A 14,052-nucleotide genomic window follows, 5' to 3' on the forward strand; every position below is an offset into this window, starting at 1 on the left:
AGGTTCATGCTATAAGATTCATTACAGTTTGTTGATAAAAACTTGTACTTTTTCTATTGTAAATAAAGCCTGTGAGTAAATAACTTCTGAAGCTCTGCTGAGGTGTTTGTTGGTTGTACAGTAGACAGATTCAGTTTAATAAAAGAGAAAATAACTAACACAGTAACTTTTTGTTGGCTTACTGAGTGGAGTAATCACATTGTGTGAGCAGACGGATAAGCAGCAGTTACTGCTCAGGAATGGGGAACTGCAGCTGAGAGCAGAGGAGGGAGGAGCTACTTAGGTTAAGCAGTAATGTAGAATTACGTTGTAAGAGAACACAGGTATGTGGAATATCTCACTTTAAAAGAGCCTCTCTTTATGCATCAAAAATGAGAAATGGTTCTTGTAGTTCCCCAGGCTGTCTTTTGCTGGTTTAGATTTTTTTAAAAATTTCCAGTTCTTCTGGCTATTTTATTACCATTTCTGTTTGTAAAGTGTCTTTCTCATGTGCACCTACTGTGCCGAAGAAAAAAAAAGAAAAAGCAGTAGAGAAAGTCTTAATACAAGCAAAGGGCAACTCTGCCTTGAAGTCTTCCAGGTGTGACTTTTTACTTGGGAGGATGGTAGTTGCTTTCTAAGTGAGTGTTCATCTGGCTATCTGTATTTTCCTCGGTTGGTGCTACTGAACCAATCAGAAGGGTGTAGAATTCTTTATTCTACCCTGTTTTTGAGGGTGTATGACAACATTTTCTTTGAGTTGTAGTCAAGTAGGACAGTCAATTACTCTAGATATTTGGAAAAATGGATCCTCTAAGTCAGGGTTTATAGTTACATGTAGGGTGCATCTACCTTATCTTTGTGGATTGATGGGTGGTGGTTGCCATGTACTACCAAATCAGAAGAGAATTACTGACCTCTGGAGAGCCATAGAGCTCTGTGTGAGAGACTCTGCAGGTCAGATTCATGTGTAGAGCTTGTAACAGCTTTTGCAGAAGCTGTTAGTAAGACCACAAATTTTGATTGCAAATGGAAAAATCAAAAAGCGACTACTGCATTAGGAAGTGTCTTTAACAAAAGAGGCTAATCCTCTGGGAATCTACATGCTACCAGGAACAACAAGAGGTGTTGCAGACAGCTTTTGGAATGGGCTGAGTTCAGCAATTACCTAAATGTAACTGTTTCAAAAAGCACCAATAATAAAAGTTCTGTGAGGTTTTTGTGTGTGTGTGTGTGGTGTTCAGTTAATTCACCTGTTACGAATTTATCTGTCATCAATCAGTTTTAAATTTCTGGTGATTTTCACTGCTTTTCTATTAGCAAAGTGGAAGCATGACTCCAGATCTGACAACCTGTACTCAGGGAGTGGGCATGCTTGTAAAACAGATCCCAAAGTACAGGGGCAGAATAATTCCTCTGAGCCTTAAAGTACTGGGTCATTTTTTGAACAGCTAATTATTTCTGATGTGATTAATTCTGAAATTTCATTTAACTGAAACAGATGTATGTTTGACCCTGGAATGACCTGTAAGAATGGAAATCTTAGCTCTAAGTATCTATAGAGAATTAATTGTCCAAGCGGATGAGTAGCTTTTTCTTCCCGATGGCATTTTAGCAGTCTGCTTCCACTGTGGATCTGTGCAGTGTGAAAATCAAGGGCAGAGAAGTATTAGGAGGAGCTCAGACAGTAAGAGACTGTAAATAGTTCACTGCCAGAGAGCGTGTGTTGTCTTGGAAGTCCTCCAGCACTATTGGTTTTATTTCTTTCAAAGCCTGTGTTCTGAAGCCAGGTTTGTGAAATTGACTGAGATGTATCTTCATGGAACAATCAGTGAAACCTTACTATTTGTTATGCAACCGAGAACAGCAATGCCCTAAATATACTCTGTGCCTTGGAATTCTTAGTATCAACTGATTAACTATATTTACTACAATGCCTAAGTACCTAACAAGATAAATGTACATATTAGAGGTAATTTTACACTGGCTGTTCAGCAGCACATGAACATTTTCTGCTTCACACTGACTGAATATTAAATATAGCAGTATTCATTATCCTTCACAGATGCATTTTGCAAATGATCTTTGGATAGGTGTAAGACTGTTGAAATGTTTGCAATGTGTTGAAGCATAGAATTCAGAGCAATACTTGGACTGTTTCTTTTAGTGGCATTCTTTTTTTATCTGTCTACAATTGGTTTTTTATTTGTGTCTCACCTTGTGCCAAGCTTTGTGGAGCCCTGTGAAGAACTGGGTCAGAGAGTTGATTTGGTTAAATATAGCACATCAAAAGAAGGATCTTTGTCAGTTCTCTGTCTTGTTCCTGTTGCACAGTGCAACAGCTGTTGCATCTGTGAAGCTACCTGTCAAGGGATATCTTTGAAGAGAAGTTAAAAATTCTAGCTAATATTAGCAGACTAATCAGTATTGCTTTGTCCAGTTGGCAGTAGGTGAGAGACTGTAGTTGGAAAACTGTGCCAGGCTGTGGTCAGCGATTAGTGAGGTAGATTGAGATAAATGAAGTGACAGGAATTGATCTAACAGCAGTTGCAGAATAATGTGATTAGAAGATAACAGACTGGGAGGACAGAAATGTATTCAAGCTAGGAAAAAACGAGTGAAGGAGATTTTCACAGTTCTTCAAAGTGTAGGGATGGTCAGGGGTTTTTTCCACTGCAATAGCAATGATGAGGAAACTTTTTCAACTTACATCACACATTCCTGAATTACATTAGAGATGCGGCTGATTTTGTTGTAGCTGAGGTGAGTGGAGTACATGACTTCAGGACAGCATCATTGTAGGACAGTGTGTTCTAGAAACCAATTTGAGGTTCTATTCCAATAAAGTTTTAAGTTGGAAAACATTCTGTTTTATGTTTTCAGTTTGAAGGCTCATCAATGAACTACTGTGTATGGGATACAGGAATAACACTGTTGATATTATACATTTTAAAATTTTAAACTGTGAATTAAAATCAGTCCACAATCAGTTACATTTCTATTAACTAACAAAACTGAAGCAAGATATATTTAATTTTTTATCTTTTTTGTATCTTAAGTAAACAACTTTTTCTAAGTTTTTCATTTGAAGGTTGTTAATATGCACAGTAAAACTCAAAATCATTTTGTAAATATTGAAGCACGAGTATATTTATATGGTTTGGTTTAACTCAAGTTTGTATCAAATATATATTGTATAATAATGTGAGAACTTGTTTTGTATTTCTGGTGCATGGTTTACATGGAATTGTTCATGGTCTTTGTTAAATTTAAACATAAGAGAAAACTTTGTTACTGTAAAGGTGATCACTCAAAGAAATTGTCTGTAGAGATTGTTGAGTTTCCCTACTTGGATATATACACTCAAAATCTCAGCTGGACACAGTCCAAAGCAACCTGCTGAGCCTGCTTTGAGCAGGGGGAGTGGAGCAAGTGATCTCCAGAGGACCTTTGCAAGTTCAGCTATTGTGTGATTCAGTGTAGGGTTTCTTTGTGTTTAACAATTTTCATGTTTATAATCTTGGTGTAAGACTTCTTTTTTAATCAACAGTGTCCTAGTTTGGATGAGATGATGCAAAAGGTCCTCCTCTAGGTTTGTTCACTCCCCCTCCCATGAGCACACAGCATATCTGTTTTAGCTTCCAGCCTGCTAAAGTTGTCTTCAGGTCTTGCCTCTTGCCACCCTCTGGTATGGAACAGTAGGTACTTAAGTAACTCTCTCCAAGCAGATGAAATATTTTTATCTTTACTGTGTAGGTGGCATGTATGTTGCTTCATTTATTGTTTTAGCATTGAAGTCATCCCTGTTTAAATACTGTTTTACTTCTGCATGAATAATATTTACAGATAATGGGCTTCATTTGCCTTGTAGAAGAACCTGGGGGCAGGGAGAATGTGATATTCTGGAAGACACTCCCAGAGAGATTTCATGAGTTCTGGGAAGTGTGTTTCACTGCATTTGATAGAGAAATTATTTGTTCCACTTCACCTGGCATTTGTAAAGGTTCACAAACCTCTTGAAGTTCAGGGGCCTCTTATTTGAAACCTGTAAGGGTTCTAGAAGGCATCTGCTTGAAGCAGTGCCCTTTGACAACCTACTGCTTCCCAGCCATGTCTGGTTTTTGCCAAGTCCTGATATTTCTGATGCTGTTGTTACATATTTGTGGTATGATGACTGAGCATGCAATTTAGTAATTCACAGCTACTGCACAGAGGTGTGGTTTTGTAAGTTTTTTGTTTGTTTGGGGGTTTTTGGTTTTTTTTTGGGGTTTTTTTTGGTGTTTTTTATCAAGGAAGTTCAACAGTTCTGGAGCTGAGTTGTTTGCCTTGCTCTAGTAAATTGCAGTAGTATGACCTCAGGTTCTTTATATCTAAGGAGATTAAAACAATTGTGAAGCATTTTGTCTTGAAGATGGCTCTGCATTCCTTGAAGAGTTTAGGGAAATTCCTTATCCTCTCTCTTCTTAAGCAGATGAAAGCCCTAAATCTCAGAGAAGCAGTTATTTGATATTTTTTTTTTATTGTTCCCCCATTCAGTATAACTTATTACCTGTTTCTTGTTTAAATCCCGCTTCAGGGAATTTCCAGGTACGCTGTTTTGAGTATGTTTGGGCATGATGTCACTCAGCAGAGGAGTTTCCACTAGATGCTTGCATCTAATGATTTTTCTCAGCCTTCAGTCATGTTTCAAATTAGGTTATATTCTGTATTTGAAACAGAGGACTCCTTTAGCTAGCTGTGAATGGATTTGACACCTCAGAACATTCTTTTTTGAGGGGGGTGGGTAGGACTGGGTGGTTTTTGTTTTAGTTTTTTTTTTGTATCCTTAGCTTTTTGCTTTTCTTGATACTTACATCTGGTGTATTTATATAAATTTACTTTGAATCCATGCTTGCCTTTTCTTTCCTTTCTCATACTTACCTATCACAGTAGCTTAGTTATTCAGTTTTTAACTGAAGTTTTTTTCCTATCAGGCAGTACTGACAAGCTCCAAGAAAAGGTAGTTTGTAGTTCAGCCGTGACTTTAAAATTGCTCAGAGCCATTACTGCCTAATGATTCCATAAGCTCAAAATGCCTTTATCACTGCTCCTTTACATAGGACTCATGAAAGTCTGGTTAGCCCGTCTGTTGGTGCTAGGCCACTGAATCCACAAGCTTTTTCTATTTTGCTTGTAGTCCAGTATGTCGATGTTCCATCAGTCTTCCAGCATACAGCGCTTTATAAAAGAATTGCTCTTGCTGTCGCACTGGTTTTGATTCCTAGCTCTCCTTTAGCTCTGCTAGTTATTTAAACTCAGGATGATTATTTCTGGCATTAGGTTGAGTAAAGGTTTAAATGTCGATGGCTCAGTTTTTATTTGAATTGTCGTCTGTCGCTGACAATTACACTGTGACTTCTTTCCGGGTGGAACTTTTTGTACTCTCACCAACCTGTTGAAATCACTGTGTTGTATTCAACTGTATTGAATTCTTTTTTTGTTCAGTGGATTTTGGAAAATGCTCTGTGATCCCCTGACTTCTCTCCAGACATCATGCTGCAGAAGTACTACAGTGGGAAAATACACATAACAGAGGAGCTGTGGGACAATGTATAAAGTGTGATGCAGACACAGACAATTGATTTAATGCAGTATTTTTTGTCCAGCTGGATTTGAGCTGCATCTACAACCCTAAACCTACTGATCTTCTTGTGACTTTTTTGGAACTGTTTGTCAACTTCTTGCACCTTCCTGTAATGGGTTTTACAGCAGCTTATTTCCATGAGGTTCCAGAGTCCTGGTGCATGGCAAGGAGATAACCAAGTAGTTTCTTGTTGAGCTGCAACTGGCTCAGTTGTAGTTGTTAAACCCATCTGATTCATTGGACAGAGTTACTGAAGTCTGTTTTCTGATCTGGTGGTGCTGAAGCATACAGGCTAACAGCTTTGTGCATTGGGTGGCTCAGTTATTGTTGTGTGAAACTTCACGTCTTTAGCTGGAACTTGCCTGCACTAGGGCTCCTCTGTACTCGGAACTGGTGAAGACAGAAATTAATGCCCATGGATGTAAATTAGTCTGAGATTCTCTGCACTGATGGTCACAGGCAGTCTCATGGACTTCTGTGCCTGAAATGAGATTGAAAGAGAAAATCTAGTAGTATTACAAAAAGAAGATGGGTCTCTAGAGAAATATCAAGTCCGTGGGATTAGATGGGATCCTTCTGAGCATATTGAGAGAGCTAGCTAATGTTGCAAGCCATGCTTCTCTGTGAATAGTTGTGGAAGTCAGGGTTGTGTCTCGGTGACTGGAGAAAGATGTTACAGTCATCTTCAGGAATGTAAAGCAAGATTTGTTTAGGGAACTGCATGCTGGTCAGCTGCAGTTTGGTCCCTGAGGAGTTGTGGAGCTAGTCTGTTTAGAAGCCATTTCTAGGCATGTGAAGGTGAAAACAGTAATTAGGATTACCAAGAGTGCTTGTCCACCAGATTGTCTGGAACTGTGATTGAGGGAAGAGAAGCAGTGATGCCATCTGCATTGACTTCAACAAGTGTTTCACTGTGGTATTCCAAGAGCATCTTTGTGTCTCATTTGGAACATTGCAGTCTAGACGAGAATGCTCAGTAGATAAAAAAGCAGTCTGGATCATTTAGCTCTGAGTCTGATTTGGAGTGTGTCATGCTTGGTATCTTATCAGTGACCTGGCACAAGCTGAAATGCCCTTCAGTAAGATTGCAGGTCGTCATTGTGGAGCGGGATGCGCTCACTGTGTTTGAAAACATGGCATGCTGCTCTGAAATGTATGAAATCTGTATAGCTGTCGTGTTTAAAATTTCTTTCTATAAGTAACTGTGTTTCTTTTCAGATTATGGAGCTCTGTGGTGCAACAAGACTTGGCTATTTCGGAAGAAGTCAATTTTACATTGCTTTGAAACTTGTTGCTGTGGCCCAGTCTGGTCTCCCTCTAAGAGTGGAAAGCTTAAATACAGGTAACCACAGGATGGGGGGAGGGGGGATTGAGCTGCTGAGTGCAGTTATTGCTAGTTGGCTTACATATTCTTACAGAGTACCCTTGTAAATTAGTGGGATATATCTTTATCTGTGTTGCTAATTTAAAAATGTAGAGAAACTGAGAGAGTGTTTGCTTACTGTGCAGTAAATGCAAGTTGAAATACTCATTGAATAAGTATTGCATTCACCATGGGACAAATGAACAACTTGTACCTTGCTACATAGGAGCAAGTTAATTCTATAGATTACTGATGTGAGAAATTGTGTGCCATGTCCTCTGAATGAAGCACTAAGAGGAGTAATGTGAACTGGAAGGAGGAGAAGAATGCAGCATTTGCAGGCTTTTGTAGCTGCTGGGTTTCCAAAGCCTTGATTGTGACAGACGGAAGGTTGTCTTTTCTAACATTGCGTTTCTTTGCACTTGGTCTGACAGTTTTTTTCCCTTCTAAGAGCCAATATGAAGATTAGTTTAAGATTTTTTCCTAATGCAAAACATGACCTGTAAAAGATCTTTTGAAGTCTATTGTCAGCCAAATCACCTGTTACCCTATTTTTGAAGGTCTTCAAAGGTCAGCTGTGGTGTGGGTGGTGAAATAGGTGAAACAGGAGGAAGGCTTACTCTAGAAAGATGGTTTAGAGCTGCAGGAAGAGCTTTGATGTGAGGCTCTCCTGTAGCCTTCTGAATGAGATAAGTGGATCCATGTCCTTGTTGTTCTGTAAGATGAAAAGAGACTTAGGAGGATGAAGTGATGAGTTTTAAGGCACTGTAGCCCGTGCACTATCGTACACAACTCACAAGCTAAAAATATCTTTGGAGCATGGTTTCGCCTTAGAATGACTTTCCTAGTAGATTTCATGTCTGTAGAATAATGCTATGATTTCTATATGCTAGTAAATAAAAGAAGTCTTAGGAGGTTTTTATGTCTAAAGGATATAGATTAAACAGCAATTAAGGAGACTGTTAAAAACAATCTGATATGACTGAAGTATTTGACAAAGCTATAAAAAAAATGAATCACTGTGTATACTTTCACAGTTATGTTTATTCTAGGCTCATACAAACTGTTTATACTGATTTCATCGGGTATTGTAGCTTTTTGGAAAAGTGCATTGTTTTAGTTAACATTTTGCTAGTATTCAAGTCCCTTTCTATTTATAAGCTACTGTGTTTTTATAAACACACAGTTTTCCTGATGTGTTCCCTAAACTAAAGCCTTAGCAAATTGTAACAGAATGTCCTAAAATCAGAAAGCTGGTAAAAGAATCTTCAACTATTAACACTGATAAAACTGGAACTTGATCAAACAATTGTGGAATTTCTCATGAAATGCCTGTTGGAGAAGCGAAAGGCAAATCTGTATGTAGACTTTTTTCAGGGATTTTATAATCTTGGTTTTGTTTTAATGCAAGGTACCTTAACCAGAAGGAACTTTTCTGTTAAAAATATCACAAGAATTTTGAAGGAAAGAAATTAAATGAAGGTACAGAATTAATTTCAAAATATAAAATATGTTGCTAAAAAGTTAACAGTGATTGGAACCTCAGTTTCACATTGATAATTTTCTTTATTCATTACAATATTAGAAATACTTGTAATGATTTTTGAACTTCTAGGAATAATTTTCTGTAACTGGTTCCAAGGCTATGAAATACACCAAGTACAATAGAGAGAACATTTATTTTTACCCTAACTGTTTTTAGCTATGGTCTGTTGCCTTGGTTGCAGTGGTTCCAGTCCTATCTATGAATTTCCTGCTTCTAGAATGATTCAAGTGTTGTTGTAACAGCTAACTCAACAACTGAAATGCAGCAGGCTGATAAAATGATTCTGAGCTTTGTTAACTTAGTTCTGCACATTTCCATCTCCAAGATGTCTTGAAGTGTTAGAGCCATCCCAAACTAACCTGTATACTCTGTCTCTTCAGACATTTAAAATTACTTAAGGCTTATATTTTGGGACATTTACTTTTTAGCTCTCAGTTTTATGCATGTTTTTCTTGCATGTTTTATGCATTGATTTTCTTAATTTTCTTCATCCTTTTAATATGGGAATTTCTTTCACCTTTTTGCTTTTGTTTTTTTGTATGTCTTGTCAGTGGACAAGGAATTTGCTTTATCTGAATTGCTGAGTGGAAACTCAGTCAAATTTTAAATACTAGGTCTAACATAAGTGTAGCCCAACTGATTAAGTACTCTTTTGATTACTCAGATGGGCAGTAGAGTAAGAATACTGGCATGAGTTATTATGCTACAAGGCTCCAAAGCTGTTGTTCCTTTGTCCCAGAAGATTTTCCTTCCAGGAAGCTAAAAATTGAGACCTGAATAAGCAGTGTCTATTTCAAAGCAATATTTATTTTTTAAGTAAGAAATGCAGGTTTTGGTGGGAAAAAATATTAGGGAGGATGTGGGGATGAAGAGTACAGAGAACTCTTTAATATGGTCAATATCAAGGGTTAGTTCCATTCATGACAGCTCTCCCATTTATAATTGAGGGGTTTCTGAATGGTAACAAATGTAGTGTTGAAATGAGATTTTCTGCTGTTACTGGAAAAAGTCAGAGAGGAGAGAGGTAAAAATAGCAGGTTAGTCACGTAGGAACTTAGTACAGCTAAACAAACCTATATTTATCTAGTCTTGCTTTCAAAGAAGACAGCAGAATATTTTGTGTTTCTTTTGAGTTCTCTGTTATTTTGTGACTTGTGCTGGCACAGCCAATAGCACAGACTTCTTCCCCTGTGTCAGTGGGATCATCTGCTGTCTGTATTTTCCTGGTTTTGCAGACATACACATTTTCGCTTGTGTGCAATGGCTTTTTTCACTTTTTGGCTGGCCGTGGTTTGCTGTTTAGTTGTGTTACTTTCCTGCTGCAGCATGGGGTACAATGCTCATGTAATAAACAGTATGCAATTTCATCTTGTATTTTTATATAGTTATAGTACCACTGACTCATTCTCAGTACCAGAAGTAATTTACATAAGCAGTCAGCAAGAGAAATTAAATTTGAGCCATGCTTGTAATTTTGTTTTGTGTTGGAGACATAATTTCCAAATAAACTGTACAACAAACTGACAATTTATGTTTATTCAAAGTGGAACACTAAGAAGATTGCAGTTGGGAGAAAAATGGTAGAGTGGGAATCTTGCAGTGGGAAATTGAAGGTTTACGTAGTCTCATTTCTATGTTGGGCTACTCTGAACCATGGTACATTAAGCTAATGGGCTTCCTAGCATTTTGTAGAAACTTTGCATTTTAGTTGCTCATATCAACTGAAGTGACAGTGGAATATTTCCAGTTGTATTTCCAGTATTCCAAATAAGCTAATTTAGCTTTTGTTCTAGAAAAGTATGCATAGATGTGTTTAAGCAATAGTCACACTCTTGGTATGGCTAGATTATATTATCTTTTGTAAATATGGACATGACATTAGCTCACCAAAAGATAATGCTGAATATAGGGCAGTATTTTAGCATTTGTTTTGCTGATGAAGCATTCTATATGAAGACCCTAGTTCTTGATATGTGTTAGAAATGGTAGCAAAATTTTGAAAATCATGCTTCAGTAATGATATGTTGACAAATCTAACAAAAAAAATGAGCTAAATCCAGGTTATCTGGTTGCTGCTGCATTTAATGCACAGTTGTGGTGCAAAGCTGTGATGGGGTAATATGAAGTCATCTTTGTATGCCAAAGTCAGAACTTGGGCAGCAGAATCCTGAAGTCTAATGCAGAAGAGGTATTTGCTTTTTCCAGCTGCCAAGTGTTGGCTTGACTATAGCAGCAGTCTCAGTGTGTAAGGAATTGAGTCACATGAGAAATTTTAACTTCAAAATAGAACAGTGTTTTTATTTTTAAACATCATATTTATGTATAGTGAATGTCCTGCTTTGTGTTTTTTTAACAGTAAAGGACCTCCCTCTTCCCAGATTTGTTGTGTCAAAGAACGAACAAGAGTCAAGACACACAGCCTTGTATTCCTCAGATGCTGATAACCCAGCTTCATATTCAGGTGTGATTCCTCCTCCTCCACCTGGCAGGATACAAGTCAAAAAAGGCTCTGTGAGCCATGATGCAGTTCAGCAGCGTACATCAACTGATCAACAGGTAAATTAACTTAAAAGATTAAATGGGATTCTTAATCACTGTTTTGCTGTGGAGATGTCAATTTGATTTGGCTTCTAAGCTAGGTTACTTTCAATATAGTTTCTTAAAAATATATATATATTATACATGAAGACCATATCTGCCTCTGAAATAGTTGCATGTAAGGAGACATTTATTATGAGGTCTTAAAATCTGTGTTTAAAATATTGGCAGTAATGGACAAAGAATTGAGACAGAAAAGAAATTCAGTGTGTAAGTTAGGATGGCAGATATATAGTTGTAGTCATTATGGTATTAATAGCTTGTTTATTAAATCATTCCCATCAGTGTTCTGGTCATTGGAACAATGGTACTGTGTGCCATGGAAGACTGTGTTTCTAGTCCTTCAACATGCTCTAATACATGCAAATCCGAAATACTGTATTTAGAAAAAAAATCTCTAAATTTTCACAGTTACTTTTCTCTACCTTTGTTGTTCAGTGGTTTAACTGTTAAGGAAGGACAACGAGAACCAGAAAAACAGACCACAGTTTTCAAATAGCTTTTTCTTATGTTTTAATAATGAGAAAACTGATTACTTTTTGTTCACTAGTTCTTTCATCTTCAGTGACAAGATGTTTGAATTAATGAAAACTGTAAAAACTTACAACTCTGTGCCTTCTCATACACAATTCCTTGGGTTTACAGTCTTGATGCTTTTTGTCCATGGGGAAATCCTTTCTGATTGTCTTTTCTACAAACAAGAGCTGAGTACAAATGCTAAATTTTGCTGGGTATATGTATTGAAATACCTGTTTTCTTCCCCATGGTATGCTTTTTTTCTGGACTTATTTTGTAAAGAATTGAGGAACTTGCTAATGGGCCATAGTCTCTGTGGGAATCAAGGAATCACTCATAAACATTTATTAGTCTCTATGGGAATAGCTCAGACTGATCCAATATAAAGAAAAAGTAAATTAGTAGAGGAAATCCATAATCAGTGTTTGGCTGCCGCTTCCTTTCTTTCAAAGAGAAGATAGGGAATATAATGAAAAAAGAGCTAGCAGTAGGTCTCAAGATAGCTTTTTGCTGTCAGGTTTTGTTAGGTGGGTTTGAGACTAGCTGCCAAGCACTTTGCACATTGCAGATTTCCTTAGTCTGATTGTGAGGTTTTGGTCTGATTGAAACTGTGTTTTATATGCTTCCATCATAATGTTGAGTTTATTTAGTGAACAGTTGTAATTTGGTACAGGAATCTGTAGTGGCATAATGTTAAAATAACAAAAAGAAAAGTGAATGTGGTGTTTGAAGTCTTCAAGTTCAGAATAAAGAAGCCGCATATTCACAAAAGTGTATGTGCATCTCAATTTAATTTCTCTGTTTTGGCTGATAAAAGCAACTTGGTATCTCTTTTTTACACAAGTCTGTCTGGATTCTTCAGAATAAAGAAACTCTGTATCTAAGTCCTTGGAGTAGTCTGGCCCGGAAAGCAGGCTTGGAACAAATGTAGCAGACAGGACAGCTTTGAGTCCAGCAGTTTTAAGTTTCACAGTCTAGAACATCAGGGAAGTATTGTCTAATTGTGCATCCTGTTGTAAAGCTGAACAATCTATGGCTAATGCTACATTTCTGTACAAGGAACCCATTCCAGCAGCCTTATTGTCCCAATCTAATACTTAGTGATTCAGATACCAGGTTACAAATTAACTGAGAAAGGAGCTTGAGCCCAGGTTTCTCACTTAACCATACAAATACTGTAATTGGTTTGTTGTATAAAAGGTGGGTACTGCTTTTATCCCTGTTTTCATGGAAATTGCTGATTTAGTTGTCTTGACCTGGAGATACCATTCAGATTTATAAAATTTAGAAGGAGTTTCAGATTCTGAGTTCTCTTGCCACCTTTTTCACCGATAAATGTTTGAAGAGATCAAGTCTGACAAGTAAATCACAATGTGTTATCTTCCTAGGGATCACTCTTCTTTCTGGAGGAGTATGTCAGTTAAGCTTGGATATTTCACTCATGGAGTTTATCATGTACTTGTTAGAATCTCCATTTGCAAATTTGGAGGTTTGTTTTTTCTTAAACTGTTTGTGGCTTTGAGAATGTGACCAACACTTGAAAATACATTGATTTCTTAAAATGCTATGGCTGAAGTATTTTTTGTATGGCATCATAAGGTATCTTAATCTTAATCTTCATCTTTAAAAAGTGGTTCATTTATGTGCAGCTTTCTGTATTGGTGAGATTTGTCATGCATAGTATAATATCTCATAATCACAAATAATTAGCAGTTAGGTTGTGTTTCCAAAGGGTAGCTATAAATGATTTTGTCCTAGCTTTTTAAATTTATAAATATAGCACCGGGCAGAAGTTTATATCTTTTTAATATTGTTAGAAGGTGACTGAAGTCATGCTCAGCTGTCATGGAAGCTGCAGAACTGATTTTAGGAGTCTAGATGAGTAATGAAAGATGCCATCACTCACTGGATAGCGTGTTAACTGCACGTCCTAGTGGAGATAAAACACTGGGTAAAAATATTTTTTTCCTTTTGACAGAATTTCTTATTCCTGTGAAATAGAGGCTAAGTAGATTTTGAGCACTTCTGCTGACAATGTGATATCTATACAAGCCCTTTGGTGACATAGGTATGCTACCACAGTAGCATATACATATCTGTACCTTGATAGCAGCAGCTATATTACTAAAAATGTTATTGTACTGAAAACTTTCATAGAATAACAGCAATGTTGAGATTAGGAAGAATTTTGTGTCTTCTGAAGGTAGAATGACTAAGTATCAGAAATTACTAAATAGTGTTGGAGACGTTTTGTGTTTTGCTGTTAAAGCCAAAAAACAAATACCTCTTTTAGGTTTTTTAGTATGATCTGATGTTGATCAGGTACTGCTTTAGAATACTTACCCCCTTTCCTGCAAAAGAGGTAATTTGGCTTCAATAGATACTGAGACTTTGACATCTGAAAAACACCTATCTGACAAACACAGG

General features: G+C 37.1%; 1 protein-coding gene across 12 annotated transcripts in view; it reads left to right on the forward strand.

The window, feature by feature from the left end:
- The window catches only part of REPS1 (RALBP1 associated Eps domain containing 1), a 63,684-nt gene that overhangs the window by 8,664 nt on the left and 40,968 nt on the right, over positions 1-14,052 (forward strand). For all 12 annotated transcript variants that reach the window (XM_063151440.1, XM_063151436.1, XM_063151428.1 and 9 more), the window contains exons 2-3: positions 6,821-6,944; positions 10,868-11,067. In XM_063151440.1, the coding sequence (XP_063007510.1) occupies positions 6,821-6,944; positions 10,868-11,067 (324 nt within the window). The remainder of the gene's footprint in view (positions 1-6,820; positions 6,945-10,867; positions 11,068-14,052) is intronic.

This window comes from Melospiza melodia, chromosome 3 (assembly GCF_035770615.1).
Source record: "Melospiza melodia melodia isolate bMelMel2 chromosome 3, bMelMel2.pri, whole genome shotgun sequence".
Taxonomy (NCBI): Eukaryota; Metazoa; Chordata; class Aves; order Passeriformes; family Passerellidae; genus Melospiza; species Melospiza melodia.